The 19,637-nt window shown below is 34.3% G+C and overlaps 1 protein-coding gene across 1 annotated transcript in view; it reads left to right on the top strand.

The window, feature by feature from the left end:
* Positions 1-19,637, top strand: part of LOC137397392 (crossover junction endonuclease MUS81-like) — a 59,190-nt gene that overhangs the window by 23,828 nt on the left and 15,725 nt on the right. The window contains exons 4-11 of the mRNA XM_068083683.1: positions 1,133-1,263; positions 2,405-2,555; positions 3,741-3,824; positions 8,136-8,216; positions 10,792-10,880; positions 14,907-15,162; positions 17,446-17,591; positions 19,030-19,142. Coding sequence (XP_067939784.1) covers positions 1,133-1,263; positions 2,405-2,555; positions 3,741-3,824; positions 8,136-8,216; positions 10,792-10,880; positions 14,907-15,162; positions 17,446-17,591; positions 19,030-19,142 — 1,051 coding nt within the window. The remainder of the gene's footprint in view (positions 1-1,132; positions 1,264-2,404; positions 2,556-3,740; positions 3,825-8,135; positions 8,217-10,791; positions 10,881-14,906; positions 15,163-17,445; positions 17,592-19,029; positions 19,143-19,637) is intronic.

The following is a 19,637-nucleotide window of genomic DNA, read 5'->3' as shown; positions in this document are numbered from 1 at the left end:
AAAAGGTCCGTGCAATGTTCACTATGACAATTTTGCTCATTGGCCAAAAAAGGCTCCAAAGCGAAGTCACGGCAAGCTGTTCAAGAAAATAACTACTACAAAATGTGAAATAGTCTCGGCTTTTTTGATGAACGAAATTATTTTCGTACCTATCACTGCAAGCGAATGGAGAGCTATAGTTACTTTGGAACAGTTGATATTGCTCCAGGATTTAGTCCATTTGTACCAAGCAGTGATGTAAACTTATATGCTTGTGTTATATATATATATATATATATATATATATATATATATATATATATATATATAACACATATATATATGTATGCATATATTGTATATATGCATACATATATGCACACACATATATATACATATATAAATATATATAAAAATATATATATATATATATATATATATATATATATCTATATATATATATATTTTTATATATATTTATATATGTATATATATGTGTGTGCATATATGTATGCATATATACAATATATACATATATATATATGTATGCGTATATGTATGTATATATACAACTTATATATACTGAATGTATATATATTCAATATATGTACTATATATATGTATATGTACATTGTATGTATCTGTATACATGTATATGTATAAGTACATTTACCATTTATTTATTCAAATAAAGTTATTTTACTGGCTCAAATACTTCATAACTATTGTCTAATGCGTAATGTATATAGGTAGCATTAAAGCCCAATGTTGCGTGAGTGCAACATTTAATATCTCAGGTCAGGGTTGTTGTAGAAAATAAAAAAATTAGAAAAACACTCATACATATATCTGGAAACTATTCAAAAAGTTTGAAAATTTTTAGAGCAAAGCTTCTGTGTATGGGCCTCACAGGGTTAAATATTCACTATGGGTTTTTATACTCCTATTTGAAATCTTCGCCTTCTGATGCCAACACTGGAACAAAATAAATCATATGGCGAGGGTCTACTGTAGCTCTATTGTATATGATGCTGAACCTAATGAGTACACTTTGTTTTAATTGTAGTTGTTTTATCAGGTTAAAGATATATTCTTCAAGTCACTATCATTTATACCGCATTTTCATTTAATGGGTTATACGATCTATGATTAGGCTCTGTCATCTCTCAAAAAATATTCATTGAGGTTGGAGAGAGGAAAAGACTGCAAGATACTCATGAATATCGGAGATAAGATTTGTGCGATGCTAGACAAGAAGTTGAGTGAGCATGTGCCTAATGGCAGGTGAAAGAATTTCATGCAGGCAGATACGCATGAGTAGAGAGTAATGTTTGACAACATATAGTTAAGATCGGTTCAAACTAACATGGCTAATAAGTTGTATACACTATCTGATAGTTTGAAGTTGATCTACTGGTTAACATGTGGCTAATGTCTGCAGGAAGCTATTAAGTGACAATACGGCTGGAGAATCACACTGGCTAACTTGCTTCCACCATGATTGCAGGGTGGCACTGATTATAACAGGGTTAATACAACTGGAAGGTGACACTGATCAATTAGTGACAACGCAGTCGAGAGCAGTGCTGCACAATATCTTTGCATGCACATTTAATTATTGGGTCTCTAAATACGTCGAATACTGAAAAATACCAAACATTGGAATTGTCTTCTATCGATATATAGTGTTAAACTTTAACATGAACAATATGAAAAAATATTGATTAATCTCGGTTGAAAAACAGGGGTTGTCTCCTCTTTACAATTAGGAGAGTGGACAACTCCAGTAAAAAATGAATTATATAACGATAAAATATCGGCTTCGATATTCATATCGATTTGAAAACTGACCAAATATAAAATCATCCACTGAAATATATCGTCACATCGAATGATGTCGTTTTATCGTGCATCACTAGTCTAGAGACTCTAGTTAGCAAGTGGCTAACAAGACTGGATGTGTCACTTGTTGACTAGTGGCTGATAATGCAGACGAAGAATAATAGTTGAGACGTGGTTCACTCGTGTGTAGGGCTACACGAGCTGAAGTGCAGCTAGCATGCCTAGAAGATTAGCATTTATTAACAGATATGATGACCTGATTTTGGAAAATGATTGACTACGGAATATTCACATGGCTGACAAAAAGTTTGTATTGATTTTCTTCTGCACTTTCCAATGAGTCTCTCAAATACTTAAACTGGAGAGCATTTAATAACTAATAGCGCCTAAGTTATTTTTATCCAAGCTTTTGTGTAGAAACTACCAAAATAGCCTGAGAAAGCCTGAAGCACTAACCTTCAGTTAAATGTCATGAGATAATTTAACTTGCCACCCGTATTTAGCCCGTATCATTTTTTTGACATTTCAGCCTTTGACTCCTAGAATACTTCGTAAGTAAGTAATAATACCTTCTCTAATTTAGTGTGACTCTGTCCGATGAAGAATCGAGAGAGACGAGCCTCTCAAGACAAAGAAAAACACCAGAACTTGAATCATCGGCAGGCACTAACATGAAACCTGTCAGCGCTGATTTGAATAGTGCCATGCCTCCAGTTGAACGTAATATTCCTAAGGTGTTGTATCTCTGTTTGTATTCAAAATTTGATAAACAGCAAACTCTCATCCCAGCACTTTTCCTGATGATCATGAAGATATTTTTTCTAGTTTGATTTGTTTTACACTGACAAATGTGGAACTTGTAATCATAAATTTAACACTTATAACCACAATAGTATATATATAATACATTATTACATTATATAATGTAATACATAGGCTTATTTATTAATTTGTTGGCAATAATTTAATTTTAAATATGAATGTTTTCAAATAATGGCATGCAGCAATAATAAAACAAAAATAAAAACTGGCAGTTCAGTTAGCCACTAAAATCAAATAAATCAGTTTGTCATATAGTGCTTGAAATAGCTTTCTCCGCTAAGAGAGCAGATCTTAAGTGGGAGATTGTTACAGCTGTTATCAATGATTTTCTCAAATCAATTGTTAGATGTATGCAATTTGTTCATATCACGTGAGTCGAAATGTGTTGAAAACCTGTAGACGTCATGTAAAAAATGAGGACATAACAAGAAATGTGAAACTGTGAGAAGCCCTCTTTTGTATGACTATGTAACGTTATATATTCCATAGTAATCAATACAATAAGATAGCAGTAGTGTCTCACTGTAGCGTTATGTATTCCATAGTAATCAATACATTAAGATAGCAGTAGTGTCTCACTGTAGCGTTATATATTCCATAGAAATCAATACAATAAGATAGCAGTAGTGTCTCACTGTAGCGTTATGTATTCCATAGTAATCAATACAATAAGATAGCAGTAGTGTCTCACTGTAGCGTTATGTATTCCATAGTAATCAATACAATAAGATAGCAGTAGTGTCTCACTGTAGCGTTATGTATTCCATAGTAATCAATACAATAAGATAGCAGTAGTGTCTCACTGTAGCGTTATGTATTCCATAGTAATCAATACAATAAGATAGCAGTAGTGTCTCACTGTAGCGTTATGTATTCCATAGTAATCAATACAATAAGATAGCAGTAGTGTCTCACTGTAGCGTTATGTATTCCATAGTAATCAATACATTAAGATAGCAGTAGTGTCTCACTGTAGTGTTATGTATTCCATAGAAATCAATACAATAAGATAGCAGTAGTGTCTCCAACTATTCATTTTAATCTTCTTTCTAATAATCACCTCTGGATTGAGTTCTTTGCATTTTTATGACTTTTAGGTAGGCTCAGGGAAGCGACCGTATGTGCCAGCTCACCGATCCGGCGCTTACGCTATCTTAATGGCCCTCTACCAGCACACGCAGGTTTGTAGCTAAGGTGTATAGAGATTAGAGTGTTTTCATGGAACGAAATAGTTAAAAGATAGTGATCATGGGTACAAACCAATGAGATACAAAAAAACTCTCACTCATGACCACCTCTAAAAGATGAACTTGCAGAAGATTTTAGTAGATTTTATTAGAAAATGTCGAGATTTTTCTTTCATTTGAGATTCTTTTGATGTTTGAGGTGATGTGACTAGGATGTTCGTAGGATGATAAAACTTAATCTCGTATGAAACACTCAGAAGAAAAGTACACGTGAAATGACATCACTAGTTGTTACAGTTGTGATGGTTGATATCAGCTACTGCGTTTAAGCGTTACGCGTCTCTATTCTGTTGAACTCTTTGCAACTATAGACATAATTTATTTTTGCCTGATGTGAGTGTTTTAACTGCCATCAAGTTTTGGTGACTTTAATCTTTAAACATCATCACCGTCAGATCACCTTTAACATAAAAAATAATTGTAAACAATAGAAAAATACTGATAACTTTTTGATAAAACCTATTCAGTTTTTGCGCAAGTTCATTTTCAAGGTCACAAGTTCATCTTCAAGGTTACAAGTTCATCTTCAAGGTAGAGTAAAACTTCTGCTTGCGACTACCTCTTAACTTACCTGGTATAATTTGAGCCAATATTTGGCTCAATATCTGAAGTAGTTTCCAACATACGATCTTTGACGTTCTTGCAGTTCTCTCTTTCATATAGCCCCGTACTATGGTGATACAATAATATTATTCAGTACCTTATACATTGCCTTTTTAGTTTGTCAGTACTACTAGTGTGAGAGGTACATGCAAAAAAGAAACACAGCAGTTTTTTGTGTCCAGAAGTAAAGGAAAAGCACAAAGATCTTTAGATCAATTGTTTCCAAATCTTTGAAGCTGTTCAGTAGAAATATATGTAGTTATGTAAAATGTGGAAGTGATTTATTAACCCTTTCACTGCCGTCCATATACAAATTTAGCTATCAGCCTACTGCCAGCCATTTTACCGAATATTGCCAATATTGCTTTATACACTATTTTTTCAATCTAGAACATATTTGTTATATCTTTTACTTTTCCCACATGTTAACGATCACTGCTATGCAAAAAACTAATGTATCTATACATTTTGCATTGCTGAAGCTATGTGAAGCTATGATCGCTACGAAGCTAAAAGGATCGTTTACAATGTTCCTTACTCTTACCAAACTGTTACTTTCACCACCATCAAAGTCAGTAGTGCTACTTTAATTATCTAGGTAATCACAAAAATATGAATTGACTATAATGTCATCAGCATAAGTAATTTTATTTTTTCTAACTCGGGAGGTACTTACTAAACGTACACACAAAATGTTCGTTTTAAGTTGTGAATTCCCAAACAAAAATTTTATATTGCTTCGTTATTTTAAGTTAATTTTATAGAGAAATTTTCGGAGAACATTGTTAATACCATAAAAGTCCTAAAGATCGTTGGTTATGTTGTCAACGAATACAGTAATACTTCAACTTACGAGTGCTCCAACGTACGAGAAACTTGAGATACGAGCCAGCTTTCAAGCAAGTTTTAGCACTAACATACGAGCCATGTTTGAGATACGAGCACTTGAGTCAGTTGCCAAGTATGCCGGAGGTGTTTTATGAGAACAGCATCACTCTGTATTTTTCAACTGCTCAGGTTATACTGTTGTACCGGGTTTTTTGTGCACGATTTTCTGTGCAGAATTACGTGAATTAAACGTACTGTGCGTAGACCGAACGTTTGCCAGTAAAATGAAAGATGATACAAAAAAAAAGCAAATGATAACAATTGATATTAAACGGAAAATATTGAAAAATATACGAAATGTGTATGCGTGATTGAGCTAGCTCGGCAATATGACAGAAATACATTCATAATTATCAAACAGAAGGATTATATTCAGGGCATTTAGTTCGCAAAAGGACTAACCATAGTTTCTAAACGGTGCAGCGATCTTCACGACCGCTGATGGCATTGGACAAACAATTGGCCGGTGACAGCGTAACTGAAACGATGCTATATGAAAAGGTCGGCGCTATTTATCCAAACTGTTTAATAGACATTCGGACAAGCTGGCTAGTGGTCGTGCATTAACCATTTGTGACGACACCTGTGTTCGTCCTAATCGCAACGTGTTGCAAGGACGACAAAGGCAAACGTCCTTGGATAGAAAAATTTCTCGCTAACCAGCAAGAAACTTCAAACTATGAACGCCGAAGAAATTTTAATTACGTTTAGTTGAAAATGAAAGTTTGCTTTTAGGTCTGCTTCTAAGTTTGTCTTTTAACACTTTGATAAAATCCAAATTTATCAAAGTCAACTGTTGTAACGAAGGATAACTTTTATCTCCCTCTCTGGCAAACGCGAGTGTTAACTGCTATTGTATGTATTTAATTTTACATTCTAATTTATCACATTTCCTTGCATTATTTTTTATTTGTTGCTTTTTAAAAGCATGTAATACGTAAGGAGAATAATCAACATGTTCTTTCTGTTACAATATCTTGTTTTGAGTGTTTTATTTGCTTTTTTTAGAGTATGGAAACCAATCAATATATATTTAATTGTTCTATATATAAATAAATTGCACCAACATGCGAGTAAATTGACATACGAGCTCAGTCTCGGAACGCATTAAGCTCGTAAGTTGAAGTGTGACTGTAATAACATTAAGCTACTACGCAATTGTTGAGAAATGCGCAAAAATGCGCATACGGCAGTTGACCATAGATTTCGCATAAATGCGCAAATGGCAGTGAAAGAGTTAAGATAGGAAAGCCGAAGATGAATGAGGAAGGAGAAGTTATTGTTAAATATAAAACGCTAGTATATCAAGCAAGCTGAATGATACATGTAGTTACAGCTCTCTTCATTCCGAAGTCTTCATAATTGGCGAATGAGAAATAATGGTAACGGCGCATCTTAGTTCAGCAAAACGCGCATACAACGCGCATACAAGACACTTGCAACGCACATACATTGTGGATACAACGCTGACACAAGTAATTAACAACACATTAACAACAAAATATTTATAGTCTGTTAATAAAACAGTCTAAAACATTACACAAAGTATTCTATTTTTTATCGGTTTTAAAACAGGTCTAAAACATTACAGCTCTTTAGTTTATGGCAACCCTGAGCTCTTTAGTTTATGGCAACCCTGAGCTCTTTAGTTTATGGCAACCCTGAGCTCTTTAGTTTATGGCAACCCTGAGCTCTTTAGTTTATGGCAACCCTGAGCTCTTTAGTTTATGGCAACCCTGAGCTCTTTAGTTTATGGCAACCCTGAGCTCTTTAGTTTATGGCAACCCTGAGCTCTTTAGTTTATGGCAACCCTGAGCTCTTTAGTTTATGGCAACCCTGAGCTCTTTTGTTTATGGCAACCCTGAGCTCTTTAGTGGATTTTTTTTCGTTGTGGTGCTAGTGTATGTGCGTTGTATCCGCAATGGTTGTGCGTTGCTAGTGCCTTGTATGTGCGTTGTTAGTGCCTTGTATGTGCGTTGTTAGTGCCTTGTATGCTCGTTGCGCATGCGTTGTATGCGCGTTTTACCGACCTAAGATGCACCGTTACCGAAATAATTGATCTATACTTGGCTCGTTGAAATGGGTCCTCATTTGACTGGTTGTAATTTTATTGCAATTTCTTCAACCTGAAATCAGCTTTATTTGAGATTCTTTAATGAAAACTCACAGATACTTTATTATTAAAGGGTAACTATTGAATTACCATTAAATTATCAGAAATAATAGCTTACAGTATGGATGTCGAAGCCTTCTATGTTTGTGTTACAATAGCAGTGATTTTAAATGTACCAACTTTAAAACCACTGCTATTGATACAGCTACAGCAGTAACTGAGTAAACCTTAGTTTGCGTGTTCAAAGGAGCTAAATTGTCAGCTTTTCCATAAGTCTCTACAAGCCTTTTTCTAGACATGGAAGAGAAAAATTATGTTGGGTGTTGTATGGCATCATGTCTTTTAGTCTTAGCTTAGAAATATGTACGCTCGACAAGACAACCGTAACGCAAAAAATATACAGTGCATAAGTTACACGTACAGGCAAGTATGCATGTGCACGCCCAAGTTCTGTAGTACACAGAAAAGTACACAGTATACCTTGCATAAGTTATATGTACAGACAAGTATACATGTGTACGCCTAAATTCTTTAGGGGACACAGTAAATATAAGGACATGTATCATTAGATATGCCAGATTCTCATTTTACTTGAGGATGTTGAACCTTTTCTATTATAATTGTGTTGTTTATCCTTACAGGTGGAAAACCATGAAGAATATCTTACTAAAGCAGACCTCATTCGGTTAGCAGAGCCTTTCAGTGACAAATCATTCGTGGTTGTAAGTATTCAGAAGTTTTTTATAAAAATATTCAAAATATATTCAGAATAAATATTTAAAATTCAAAATATTCATAAAATTGTAAAAAATTATTTTTATCGAAACAAAAGTTAACAGTTTTTAGAGTTTCTACAGTGTTTACACAGCTGAACTTATGTTAGTTCATTTTAATGTCTGAGTGTAACGCCCATTGTATCTAAGAGCAGATATTCCTATAAGAATTCACTATTACCCCCTTTGATTTGATCTCCAACCCGGAAAGCTCTAGTAACTAATTTAGGCTGCAGGTAAGTAAATTAAGCATAAAAGATCCTGAATCATATAGAAAACGTAATAAACTTTGCATGAAAAACGAAATATGTTAATCTTTTTGTCACTTCAGAGACCCTGGAAGGCAAGGTAGGCCTGGCAGTAAGTAGATTAGGAGGTAAAGGTTGTGAATGAGATACGCTGGATAACTTGCTTTAGTTTAAAACAGAGTTAAACTCTAAGCTACCATAAAACCTCTAATTGAAAGTCAAATATAGGCTGGTGGTATATTTTTCAAATTGTTCATCAAAATTTTTGGAAGATAAATTTAGCTCTATTACGGGTGAAACAAATGTCACCTATATTTTGCTCTCTTTTTCCGGTGGGGCGATATTAAACCTTTTCTATGCAATAAATCTTCTAACTTACCTCTAACTCATCAAATATCTCTTAATAAATCTGCATAAAAATTGAGAAATAAATCTACCGGTTGATATCTATTGCTTGCAATTGACCTGCGATGATATGATAGCCTGTGTCTTTCTTTGTAATTTGTTGGCATTTTCAAATTGTATTTCATTATAAATTTGAAGACATGTTGTTATTTTTTAATTATATTTAACAATTTTGCATAAAAGCTCGTCACACTCGGTTTGTAGCCAAAACTAGCTTTTTATGTGCAATAGAAAAGGAGTTACGAGCATCCATCCATTGTAAGATCAGACTTCCGCAAGGATTCTATTAAACAACATCCTATAAATTTGCATACAATAGACGCTCCAATAACATAAGATATCTGTTCCAGGAGCGTTTACGTTATAGGGAATTTACGTTTTAAGAACACTAAAATACATGTAAATTGCCTAATCCGTTCCAAGATCTTTCCAAACACACCCCATTGGCTATGCAAAAAAAAAACGACTTCACTTAACACTTTTACATTGTGGGTTGTACCGTAACTGCAGAATTATGGGTTCGCATCAAGACCTTTTTCCTTTTTATGATCAATCTCACTGGTTTTATAGACCATGATTACGGTAAATTTTACAAGTTGATAGGGGCTGCACATGTTTTGACGTTCATTTAAAACGATTTGCTTAATTTTTTAAACAGCAAAGTTTTTCTGCAAGATCAAGCTAATAACAAATATTTTGTACGTCTACAATAAGGCAAAACAACAAAATGATTTTACTATAAAAGGCAGTTCCACCTATTCGTCTATTACTATCCAGTGGTCAAGGTTAGGATAAAGATAATTTCGACGATACTCCAACTAGTGACATCAAGACTGCTGGACCGACGCTGTAACACCTGCACCAATGGATCGCCCGTGTCTTTATGAACAATTGCGCAGCTATCCTATTCTCTGTTTTTTCGACAGGTTTTAATGATAAATTTATTACGACAAACTAGAATGTTGCGAAGGTTATATATATATGTGGATATAACGCTAAATGCACGGCGTTTTTCTTCCGCAACTGCGGCAAAATAAACTAACAATCAAATGGATTTGGAAAACTCGCCCGAATTGACACTTTATGTTATATGGAACTTTTTACGTATTAGGAAGCAAAGACTTCACATAAATCTTTTACGTCATTTGGAGTTTACGTTATAGGAGTTATATGTTATACGAGCGTCTACTGTATTTGAACGTTATATAATGATAATCTATCAAATGATACACCTATATATTCATAAACAAGTGACATAAACGTGCCATACTTATATTACATGTAGAAACAAAAATTGACATTTTTAAAACAGAAATATCTCCATCATTTGCTTGGATAGCTGCGTTCTGATTGTTGTTTTCCATGCAAGGAACATCCTCTAGTTGTCCAATACCCTCCACAATATCTTCTTGCCTCAACTCTTCTTTTGCTGCTGAACTAGTCGATATCAGCTTCCAAAAAATTTTTTGGGAAAGCAAAACTTTTACTGTTCAACTTTTACGAGGCTCTTCATGATTGCCGATGCAACTGCTGCTACAAGAAACCTTGAACGTCGGGGCTAGAATATGTTTGAACTTATTTCATAGGTGGAATCAAATATTTTTTTGACTTCGAGACTTTACATTGTAAAATCCCTATTTTGATGCGATTGTATATATATATTTTACGCTGAATCTCATTAAATTAATTTGTTCATTATAAGCTATTTATTCGTCTGGGTTTGCAGCTTCTTTTTTAACTTGCAATTCTCTCTGTTTAAGTTCAATTCATAGGCTACTGCCAATGCATAATGAAACTGTCATCCATATAGGAGGGTCACATCATGACAATTTTTAAGATGGTTTGTAATTGAGTTGTAGCCTGTATTCTAGACTGATGGAGGGTCCCATTACACAGCCTTCTCATCAATGAAGACTCTAACCTCTAAGTCTCTGGTAGACAAGTACAGCTGCCCTGCCAAGTAAGCACTTGATGAATAAGTTTTAGAGTTTTACGCAAAGTATGTTTAGTATGAGCATACCCTAGAACACTTTTATTTCGCTAGTATTTAGTTTCGTGAGTAGCACACAGAGTAAAATTTCGCTGCAACTTAATTTCGCGGCTCTGATGAGAGCTAAAATATAGTGATGTGAAAATAAATGCAGTGGAACAAACAGATTAGATTCCTCAGGTCCAGTTCGCTAGTAAGAAAAAATCTTAAATTTGAGACTAGTTTGTATTTGTAAACCGTAGGTAGAAATGTGTGGGTGAGATCGATAATTCAATTTGATCGTTTGCTGCCATTTGTTTCTTGGACTACCAACGACGTCTAGGCCCCCCTCCCCCCGCCGTGACTTTCACATTCAAGTCTGAAGAAAATAGATAACAACCAACTTTACAACCAGAACCTGTATAACATGGTTGGACCTGGTGAGGGCTGTTATTGTTTTTGGTTGGCAATAAAATTCATCACTATAATAATTATTATGCAATTTTATGACCTTCTCTACCAGACTTTCATCCTCATCAGTTACAAATTCTGTGACTAAACTGATATCATCATCTTCTTCATTTGTCTTGGCTTTTCCAAAAAAACTTGTTATCTTAATTTGCTTTGCCATGCTGCTCAGTCGGTGTGTTAGCTATAACGAGTTTACCAGAAATTTCCCAATGAGCCCGACCACACACGAAAATTACCTGCATTTCTAATATGACGACTTTATTGTGGATATCAATGAACAAAGCTATTTAATTTCACATTTTCGCTCGTTCGTTATGATAGTTTAGTTTCGCTCATGAAATTTTCGCGAGAGGATGACTCCTCGAAAATGCAAAAGTTAGATGACGCGAATACATAAGTGTCCTAGGGTATTGTTGAACATTAGCTTTATTAATGTTAGCACGTTTAGCGTGGTATTGTGAAGGACTTCTTGCTAACCTTCTGTTAGACTACACTAAGATGACACCAGTGTTGGTCAATAGTAGAAATATATTTATCCTCCAAATAAAAGGTATAATAATAGGTAATACACAAGTAATAGCATGCATGTGTCTGCGTTCTCTCAGCGGTCGTCTCTTTCTTTCTGTCTTTAGATAGTCGTTAGTTTCTCCCCTTGTCCGAGTTGGATTGTCTTTGCCTTACCTGGGCGGTCAATTTCCAGTTAGCCCGATCTACTCAGCTGGCTCTAGCAAGGCCCAACCGCCTTCCTCCGCAGTGTTACTATTATTTGATCACTAATGATTCATATCATTCATATAATAATACTCTTAAAAGAACTAGATTTAAATATGAGACCAGAAGTTCAATAAGTTAATGTAATGCCCCACTCGTACCAACTTCCTACCTTCCGTAACAATAGTAGTTATGGACTTCGGAAATCACGAAAATTTACAAAGTTTAATAAAAAAAACTACGCAAGTTTTGTACCTTTAATAAGTATTAACTTTGCACCTTAATTGAAATTAAAAGTATATATCCTGGCAAATTGAAAACTAATTTTCAAATTTGCTCAAGGCTTCGCTGATTGTGTTTTTCTCATTGTCGTTTTTTTTAATAAATTGAACTTTTTCTTTTTTAAGGATGAATGACATACGCTGTAAAATCTGGTGAAATCTGTTCACTTTATTTTTGAACAGTTTGTAAATAGTTACTTCTATCCAACCTTTTTTATGATAGTTTTATGTTGTTCATGCTCACGCTTGCTCTTGACATTTGTTTTAAATTAACTTTTGAAATTGATCCTGGGTTCGATCTGTATCTGCCGCTCAGCATGCTTATCAACCGGATATCTTGTAGATATTGTTTTATAAATTATAAATTTACTTAAAAATTTTGTTGAAATTTTGATCTAATAAATTTTACTGTTTGAAATTATGGCTGGAAATTGTTTAAAGTCTCCAGCGACCGTTTGTTGGATGAGCTCTTGTTTACATTGTGAGTAGGAGGCATATTATCCAGCAACACTTTAAAGAATAGAGAAAGCATAATATTATTATGCTTTATTAGTTATCTTGAGGTGTTGACTGATGTTCTAAAAAAAGAATCAAGGAGATTGACCCACTAGAAGCTGAGATATAGCCAGCCAAACACAGGTCTACCTAATAAAGAATCAGAGGAAAACCCTTCGAAAATCCCGAAAACTGTGACGTATAAAATCGACTTAATGTTCATGTGCCGGAGTTGTGCACCCTTACCGCCGTTACGTATAATGATTGTTTTGGCTACGAGATGTGAAAAGCTACTCGCGATAGTAAATAATTTACAGACTAGCTCTGGTTTCTCAGGAAAATCAAGCAAACATTATGTGGTAAAGGCATTTGCCCACAACCCCTCGACGTGATTTGTCAAAACAGAAGAGCATATTTTGACTAGTGTGCTTCAAATTTTAACTCGATCTCCACGGATATGCTCCGAAGATCCTTTGTTCAACGAACGGCGCGTGTATAGTCTATATGCGACATCCACGATTGCAAGTCGTTTAGAATAAGAAATGAGAAAGTGAATTTTTGTTCATTCATCATTTTTCTGTTGTGTATCTACCGCAGCATTTAGTTGATTTTCATGATTATCGTCACTATTACCAGACTGTAAGTTCACTACAGCCATAATCTTAAAAAGAATAACTTGACCGTGCTGCTCTTGCTGTAAAAAAAGAAAACGATAACTTTTGATTTGATTTTTTCTATTGATCTATTATCTTATTTATGATTATTTTTTATGATTAATATTATAATCATAATGCATATTATACAAAATAATAATATAACTGCGTATAGAATAAATGATGTAACTAATATAATTTGAAGAAATTGATAGCAGAATGTTGCGAAATAATAGATGCGTGTAATTATTTTATTCTAAAACTAATCTACACGTCAGAGGGACTGGTTCGGAATTCTCAGAGCAATGATTGTTAGGCCCAATTTGATTGTTCTATACTTCCAGGGATTAAACCAATTAAAACGCCGTTATTGTTATAGGAGAGCGCATTAGTTGGCTTAATTGACCAATGGCACACGAGTCGATTTCATACGTCATATATTGATGACTACCAAAAAACTTATGTTTTTTGGTAGACCTGTGATTGGCTGGCTATATCTCAGCTTCTGGTTGGTCAATCTCCTTGATTCTTTTTTTAGAACATCAGTCAACACCTCAAGATAAATAATAAAGCATAAAAATATTATGCTTTCTCTATTCTTTAAGTCTCTCATGCTGTTAGCTTTTTCAGATGAGATTGATGTGAGAGATTCCTAGTAAATGTGGTGAAAAAGTCTGTCGTTTTTGAAAATGTCACAATTTCAATGCATTTTGTATATAACATTTCATATTCAATCACCAATTTTCATACAATGCGTGTAATTGACAATGTGTTCATTATTTTGATGCATTTTTATGAATATGGTAGCAGTATCATGGACATAAAAGCTCTCATATGTTGAAGTCTGTTATGATGTGCTGCTGAGAGTCATGATGCTGTGATGAAATAACATTCTGGTCACTCTGTAATGTATTGACTCATCGATAGTAACTCTATGAATGTTGGCTAGGATTAACCTATTGCTCAAATCTTCTTTGAATTGGTCAACTGCTTCAAAACTATTGCTAGCCTGTGTACCACTGAGCAGCTGTAGTTCAGTGATTAGTTCGCTGGCATGTAATCAGTAGGTCAGTAGTTCAAATCACAGAAGGACCATTAGTAGTGTTAGGAAGGGCATCCAGCTACAATTGCTCCTGTGCCAAACCCCACGGCATATTTAGTTCCAAGATAAATTTAGGTCGGAATAAAGTGCCGTACATGCAGCAGAGAGGGAATAATTCTTGATAATGAAATTAAAAGAAAATTAGCTTTATAGCTTTATAGGTTGATTAATCACCAGTACTATGTTTGCTTCAATTTTATGGAATGAACTGTCAGTAAACACTACAAAGTTATGGTGTTCCTTGTTTTTGTTTCTTGAATGTCCATTCATCATTGTTATTTCATTCATCACTGTTATCTACCAGATACAGATTGACAGGTGAGGGTGTGACACTTGCTAAGCAGCTTCATGACCAATCAGATTCAACCATTCCCAATTCTCATCAACCAGCAGCAAGCTCTCACCAATCAAAAACCCAAACTGAAGTCCCTAAATCTTCTGAATCTATTCGTATTCAACCAGCTGTGGTGGGTCGGTCGAAGGAGACGAAGACGAGTCAAGCTTTTACAGTTGTTCGATCTGCTGGTATCGGCATTCCCTCTTCTCTGGATAACTTACAGGTTGGTAATGCCTTGTTTCAACCATTTGATAACAGTAGTTTTTTGAAGGTTCACCTCCATTATTATTCGTCTTTAACTTGGACATCATTCGTTTTATGTATAATCATGTTGGATCGCTATAACTGCCTTTGGGTGCTGTATGTTAGTAGCAGCACATAGAAATCAGCATTTTCATGCTCTCTTGATTATTGATGTTCTTTTGTTTATGATTGAAATGTTTGAGTAGCACTCGTACATACAATCCTTCCCCTTGAATTACCAAACTCACAAATTTTCAGTTTTTCTATTAAAATATTTTTTTAAGACTAGAAATTCCACTGTCATACAGCCCATGACCAAAGTAATAATGGAAAAAAAGGGTACTGTTGGTTGTTGAAAAAGTAGTTCTCAGCAGGAATTGACAGAGTATAATGTAAATGAGACTTGTTTGAGATGATATAAAATAAATTTGAGGGAGCACGACTCTAAAAAGGCGCAACAGAAATGACAGAAATGTAACAGAAATAAATATTAATAAAATAAATAATTAACTATCTCAAACTTGTTTTACAATAATAAAATAAATACTAATTCAAGCTGTAGACCTAAACTACTGTACGTAATTTAAATAACAACAGCAATAATGAAATATGTTTATTATATCTCTTATTATATTGAAATGCAATATTAAAAGTAAATGGCAAGCTGCCGTGTAATATACAATTTGAAAGTTGGTTGTTGGTTAAAATAAATATTAATTCAAGCTGTAGACCTAAACTACTGTAAGTAATTAAACTAACAACAGCAATAATGAAATATGTTTATTATATCTCTGAAATGCAATATTAAAAGTAAAATATATTGTAATATACAGTTTGAAAGTTGGTTGTGTTGAATGTAGAACGGTTTTGACAGCGATATGTAACAGAAATAAATATTAATAAAATAAATATTTAACTATCTCAAACTTTTGTTTTACAATAATAAAATAAATATTAATTCAAGCTGTAGACCTAACCTACTGTACGTAATTTAACTAACAACAACAATGCCAACAATAAAGAAATATGTTTATTATATCTCTGAAATGCAATATTAAAAGTTAAATGGCAAACTGATGTATAATATACAGTTTGAAAGTTGGTTGTGTTGAATGTAAAATGGTTTTGACAGCGATATGTAACAGAGAGCAAGCATTGACATTTATGCGTCTGGAAGTTTTATGCAAACTGGAGTGAAATAAAGAAATATTCTGGTCATAAAAGGGCGTTGTAGTAACGCCCTACCTTGTAGATAAGATGTAAAGAAAGCTGGCTGATGTTCTAGATAATTTGAAAAATCTTTGGTAATTGGACAAAAACGTAGGCTGGATAAACTGTGTACCACATTTTCGTACCTGTAACTCGGTCAGGTACGTAAATCGGTTGCCTCAAACAGTACACAGTAAACAGTTCTACTATATAACTATCTGTCGCACGGCTTTTTTGGCGTTTCGTAGGTCGGTCGAAACTATTAATAAACCAAGCTGTTCAAGCGATTTGTGGCAAGACTTTATTGTTCTATTCTCTGTCGCTCGGCGTTTCAATTTCCGGTCTTAACTTTTATTAAACGAAGCTTTTCAAGCGTTTTGTGACGATTTTCGTCCTAATAAATCTGTCTATTTATGTATAATCCGATCAGATGGGTTAGTTTTAGGTATTTGCGGTAACCTTTCAAAGGCTTGGTAACATATTTAAATAGGTTTATATGCGTTTTGTATCATTATTATACTTATTAGACTTTACTGAAAAATAGTTAAATTTGTTTATAGGATTTTGTTGCAAGGGTTTGGTGATGGCCGTTAACGGATAATTTTTCGGGAGTTGTGTGCACTGTGCATTTATCATAATTCTCTCAATCAATCGTTTCATTCTTGTTTGGTCGTGGGAAAATTATAAAGATGATTGATGCAGCAGTTCTCCTGAAGCATGTGGCTATTCAAATTAAAAAGCCATGCCTTGAGCTCCACCCAACAGTTATATAACAGCTGTATTATTAAAAGCTCCCATTTTCTTTAATTTCGCTTGTTCTATCATCGCAGACCTTTTACAATCTTGATGAGATGGTTGAACCAGCAAATGAATATTTGAATAAATGTAATTACTCTGTAAACCCTCCATCTTTTGGCTTTCTGAGACTCTTCAGCTTTGTATCATGTTTTGCTTTGTTAGAGCGTCCTAGGTCGACTACCACTTTTTTTACTATAGTCGCTTCTCTATATTTATTGTATTTTGAGAGTTTGATTGATCAAACTATATATTTTAGATAAATACCAGCACTGAGAGGAAAGGACCACAGCCCATTCCGACTTCTGATCCTGCAAAAGCTCTGTTGGAAACAACACCCTTGTTCACTCTTCATCCCTCTCAATATGATATCTTGTTGCTAGTAGACAACAGAGAACATTTTGGGTAACATTACACAATCTAAAGATGTCAATACATGTGTGGGTGCGTGTGCACACGCCTCTTTGCTATATACTCAGTAGTTACGACAATTCTGAAGGTGCAACTATGGACAGCTGTGAGGTTAAAGAAGCTGTGGTAATAGGGTTAAATAGTTTGTGGCAGGATTGTCAACTGCATGAAATGACCTTTGACAACTCCTTCACCTAAGAGATTGCTTCTTATAATTGTTAGTATTATCTAAATATTCGCAGCAACATAAAATTGTAGACTCATATTGCATGTTATTTAGTTGGGAAAAGTTGTAATTTTTTGGGGCCAAAGAGGGGATTGCAAAACTAATGGATAAGTTTAGAATAAGGTTGAGAAGTAATGTCTCTGCAGCTTTTACCATAGATATGCTAGGAACTGCTTCCTTAAAGATAATTAGAGCATAAACCTCATTACATTGATTTGCAACCAATATAAGCAGTTAGAACACCCAAAGCCTAGCAATGGTTTTCAAAATAAAATTTATTCATGCGGCGATTATAAAAAAAATGTGACAAAAATTTGTTCGACTTCCTAATTGCGTCAGATTCGAAGGCTGAAATTGAACTATATTTTAATCACAACTCTTAGGAAATTGACTTTCGCGAAAAACATGTCATGTTTTTGCATACAAATATACTGGTGTGTACAGTCTTACCCCTCAAGCTGACAGGAGGCAGCTTAGCTGTTAACTGTTTCACCCGCAACACTGTTTGTACCAGTTTTGATTTATATCATGTACATGGTAGAAGAATTCATCTTATTGGTCGGTACAGTCTCCTTACTTACACATTAAACTAGAAAATAAGTTTTAAAATGCTATCAGAGTCGTGTGTTGTCTGTCCTCAGTCAGGAACTACTGATTTAGTGATTGCAAAGAAATTTAGTACAGCTGTTACCACGCATCTACCCATTGCAGAACTTTGAATGTTCGAATTTATATTTTATTATCTTACATGTATTGTGAAATGCATAATTTTACTTTGCTCATGATTTTGCTAATGTCATATCTATGCTGAATTAGAATTTATTTTCGTTCAATCACAACTGGTCTGTTGTCACAATGCTTCACATAACCATCAAGATCTTAATTTTGTATGTATATTTTGATTTTCATAGGTTTGCTTGCATAAAGTATAGTAATAATATAAATAATAGTAACAGGTCAAAAATATTGCCACCGTAAAACTGGGGCCATCAGCTCATGAAGCTTCTTCAGCTATGACAGCCGTCAGGCGAATGGTCATGTTAGTATTGCAAGATAGCTTTGTATCAGTAAAGACTGATGCATCAGTGGCATGGCAAAAGGCGAACTGAGGGGCAGAGAAGAACTAGAATTGTTTTGCTCACTTTCAATATCATAGGAGAACTCCATATTGCTCATTAAAGTTACCATATTCTATTTTGCTTGTAGCTTTGGGAGGGCAAAACAGCTCATGTTACCGTGCCTCAACAAAAATGCAGTTAAATTTGATGTACGTCCACTAAATGTTGGCGACTTTGTCTGGATAGCCCAAGAAAAATATGGTAAGATATTTTTTGGAGCTCGAAGAATGTTCAAAAGCTTGATGTTCACGAGAAGCATTAACTGTCTTTAAAAATGAACATACAAAAAATTTTTATTAAATTTCATCATAAGTCTAAAGTGTAATTGTGATAGTAATAGTAATTTGTGTAGCTGTTTCCACAGCTGTAGTTCACAGCTACGGGAAGGATAGCTCCAAATATTACATTTGTGCAAGTATTTATTGCTAGGGTAAAGGAGTTGTGTCTACATTGTTTTCACTAGTTAATATTGTCTCAACATCATTTGGCTAATATGGCTGTGAAACCTTATGCTAAGATTAAGAGATTAATTTCACCTCTTAATTTCACCTCTGTTTTAACCCTAATTATTATTTTACTATCATTTGCAATTTTGTTGTTTGAGGTGATATGACTGCCAGTATGTTTCAAGATTAAATTTGACTTGATCGTGATTAAAACACTCAGAATAACAAGACTTTTCTAAAAATGATCTCA

Source organism: Watersipora subatra, chromosome 5 (genome assembly GCF_963576615.1).
Source record: "Watersipora subatra chromosome 5, tzWatSuba1.1, whole genome shotgun sequence".
Taxonomy (NCBI): Eukaryota; Metazoa; Bryozoa; class Gymnolaemata; order Cheilostomatida; family Watersiporidae; genus Watersipora; species Watersipora subatra.
Note: the sequence above shows the minus strand (reverse complement) of the source record. Positions and strands in the feature narration are given on the sequence as shown.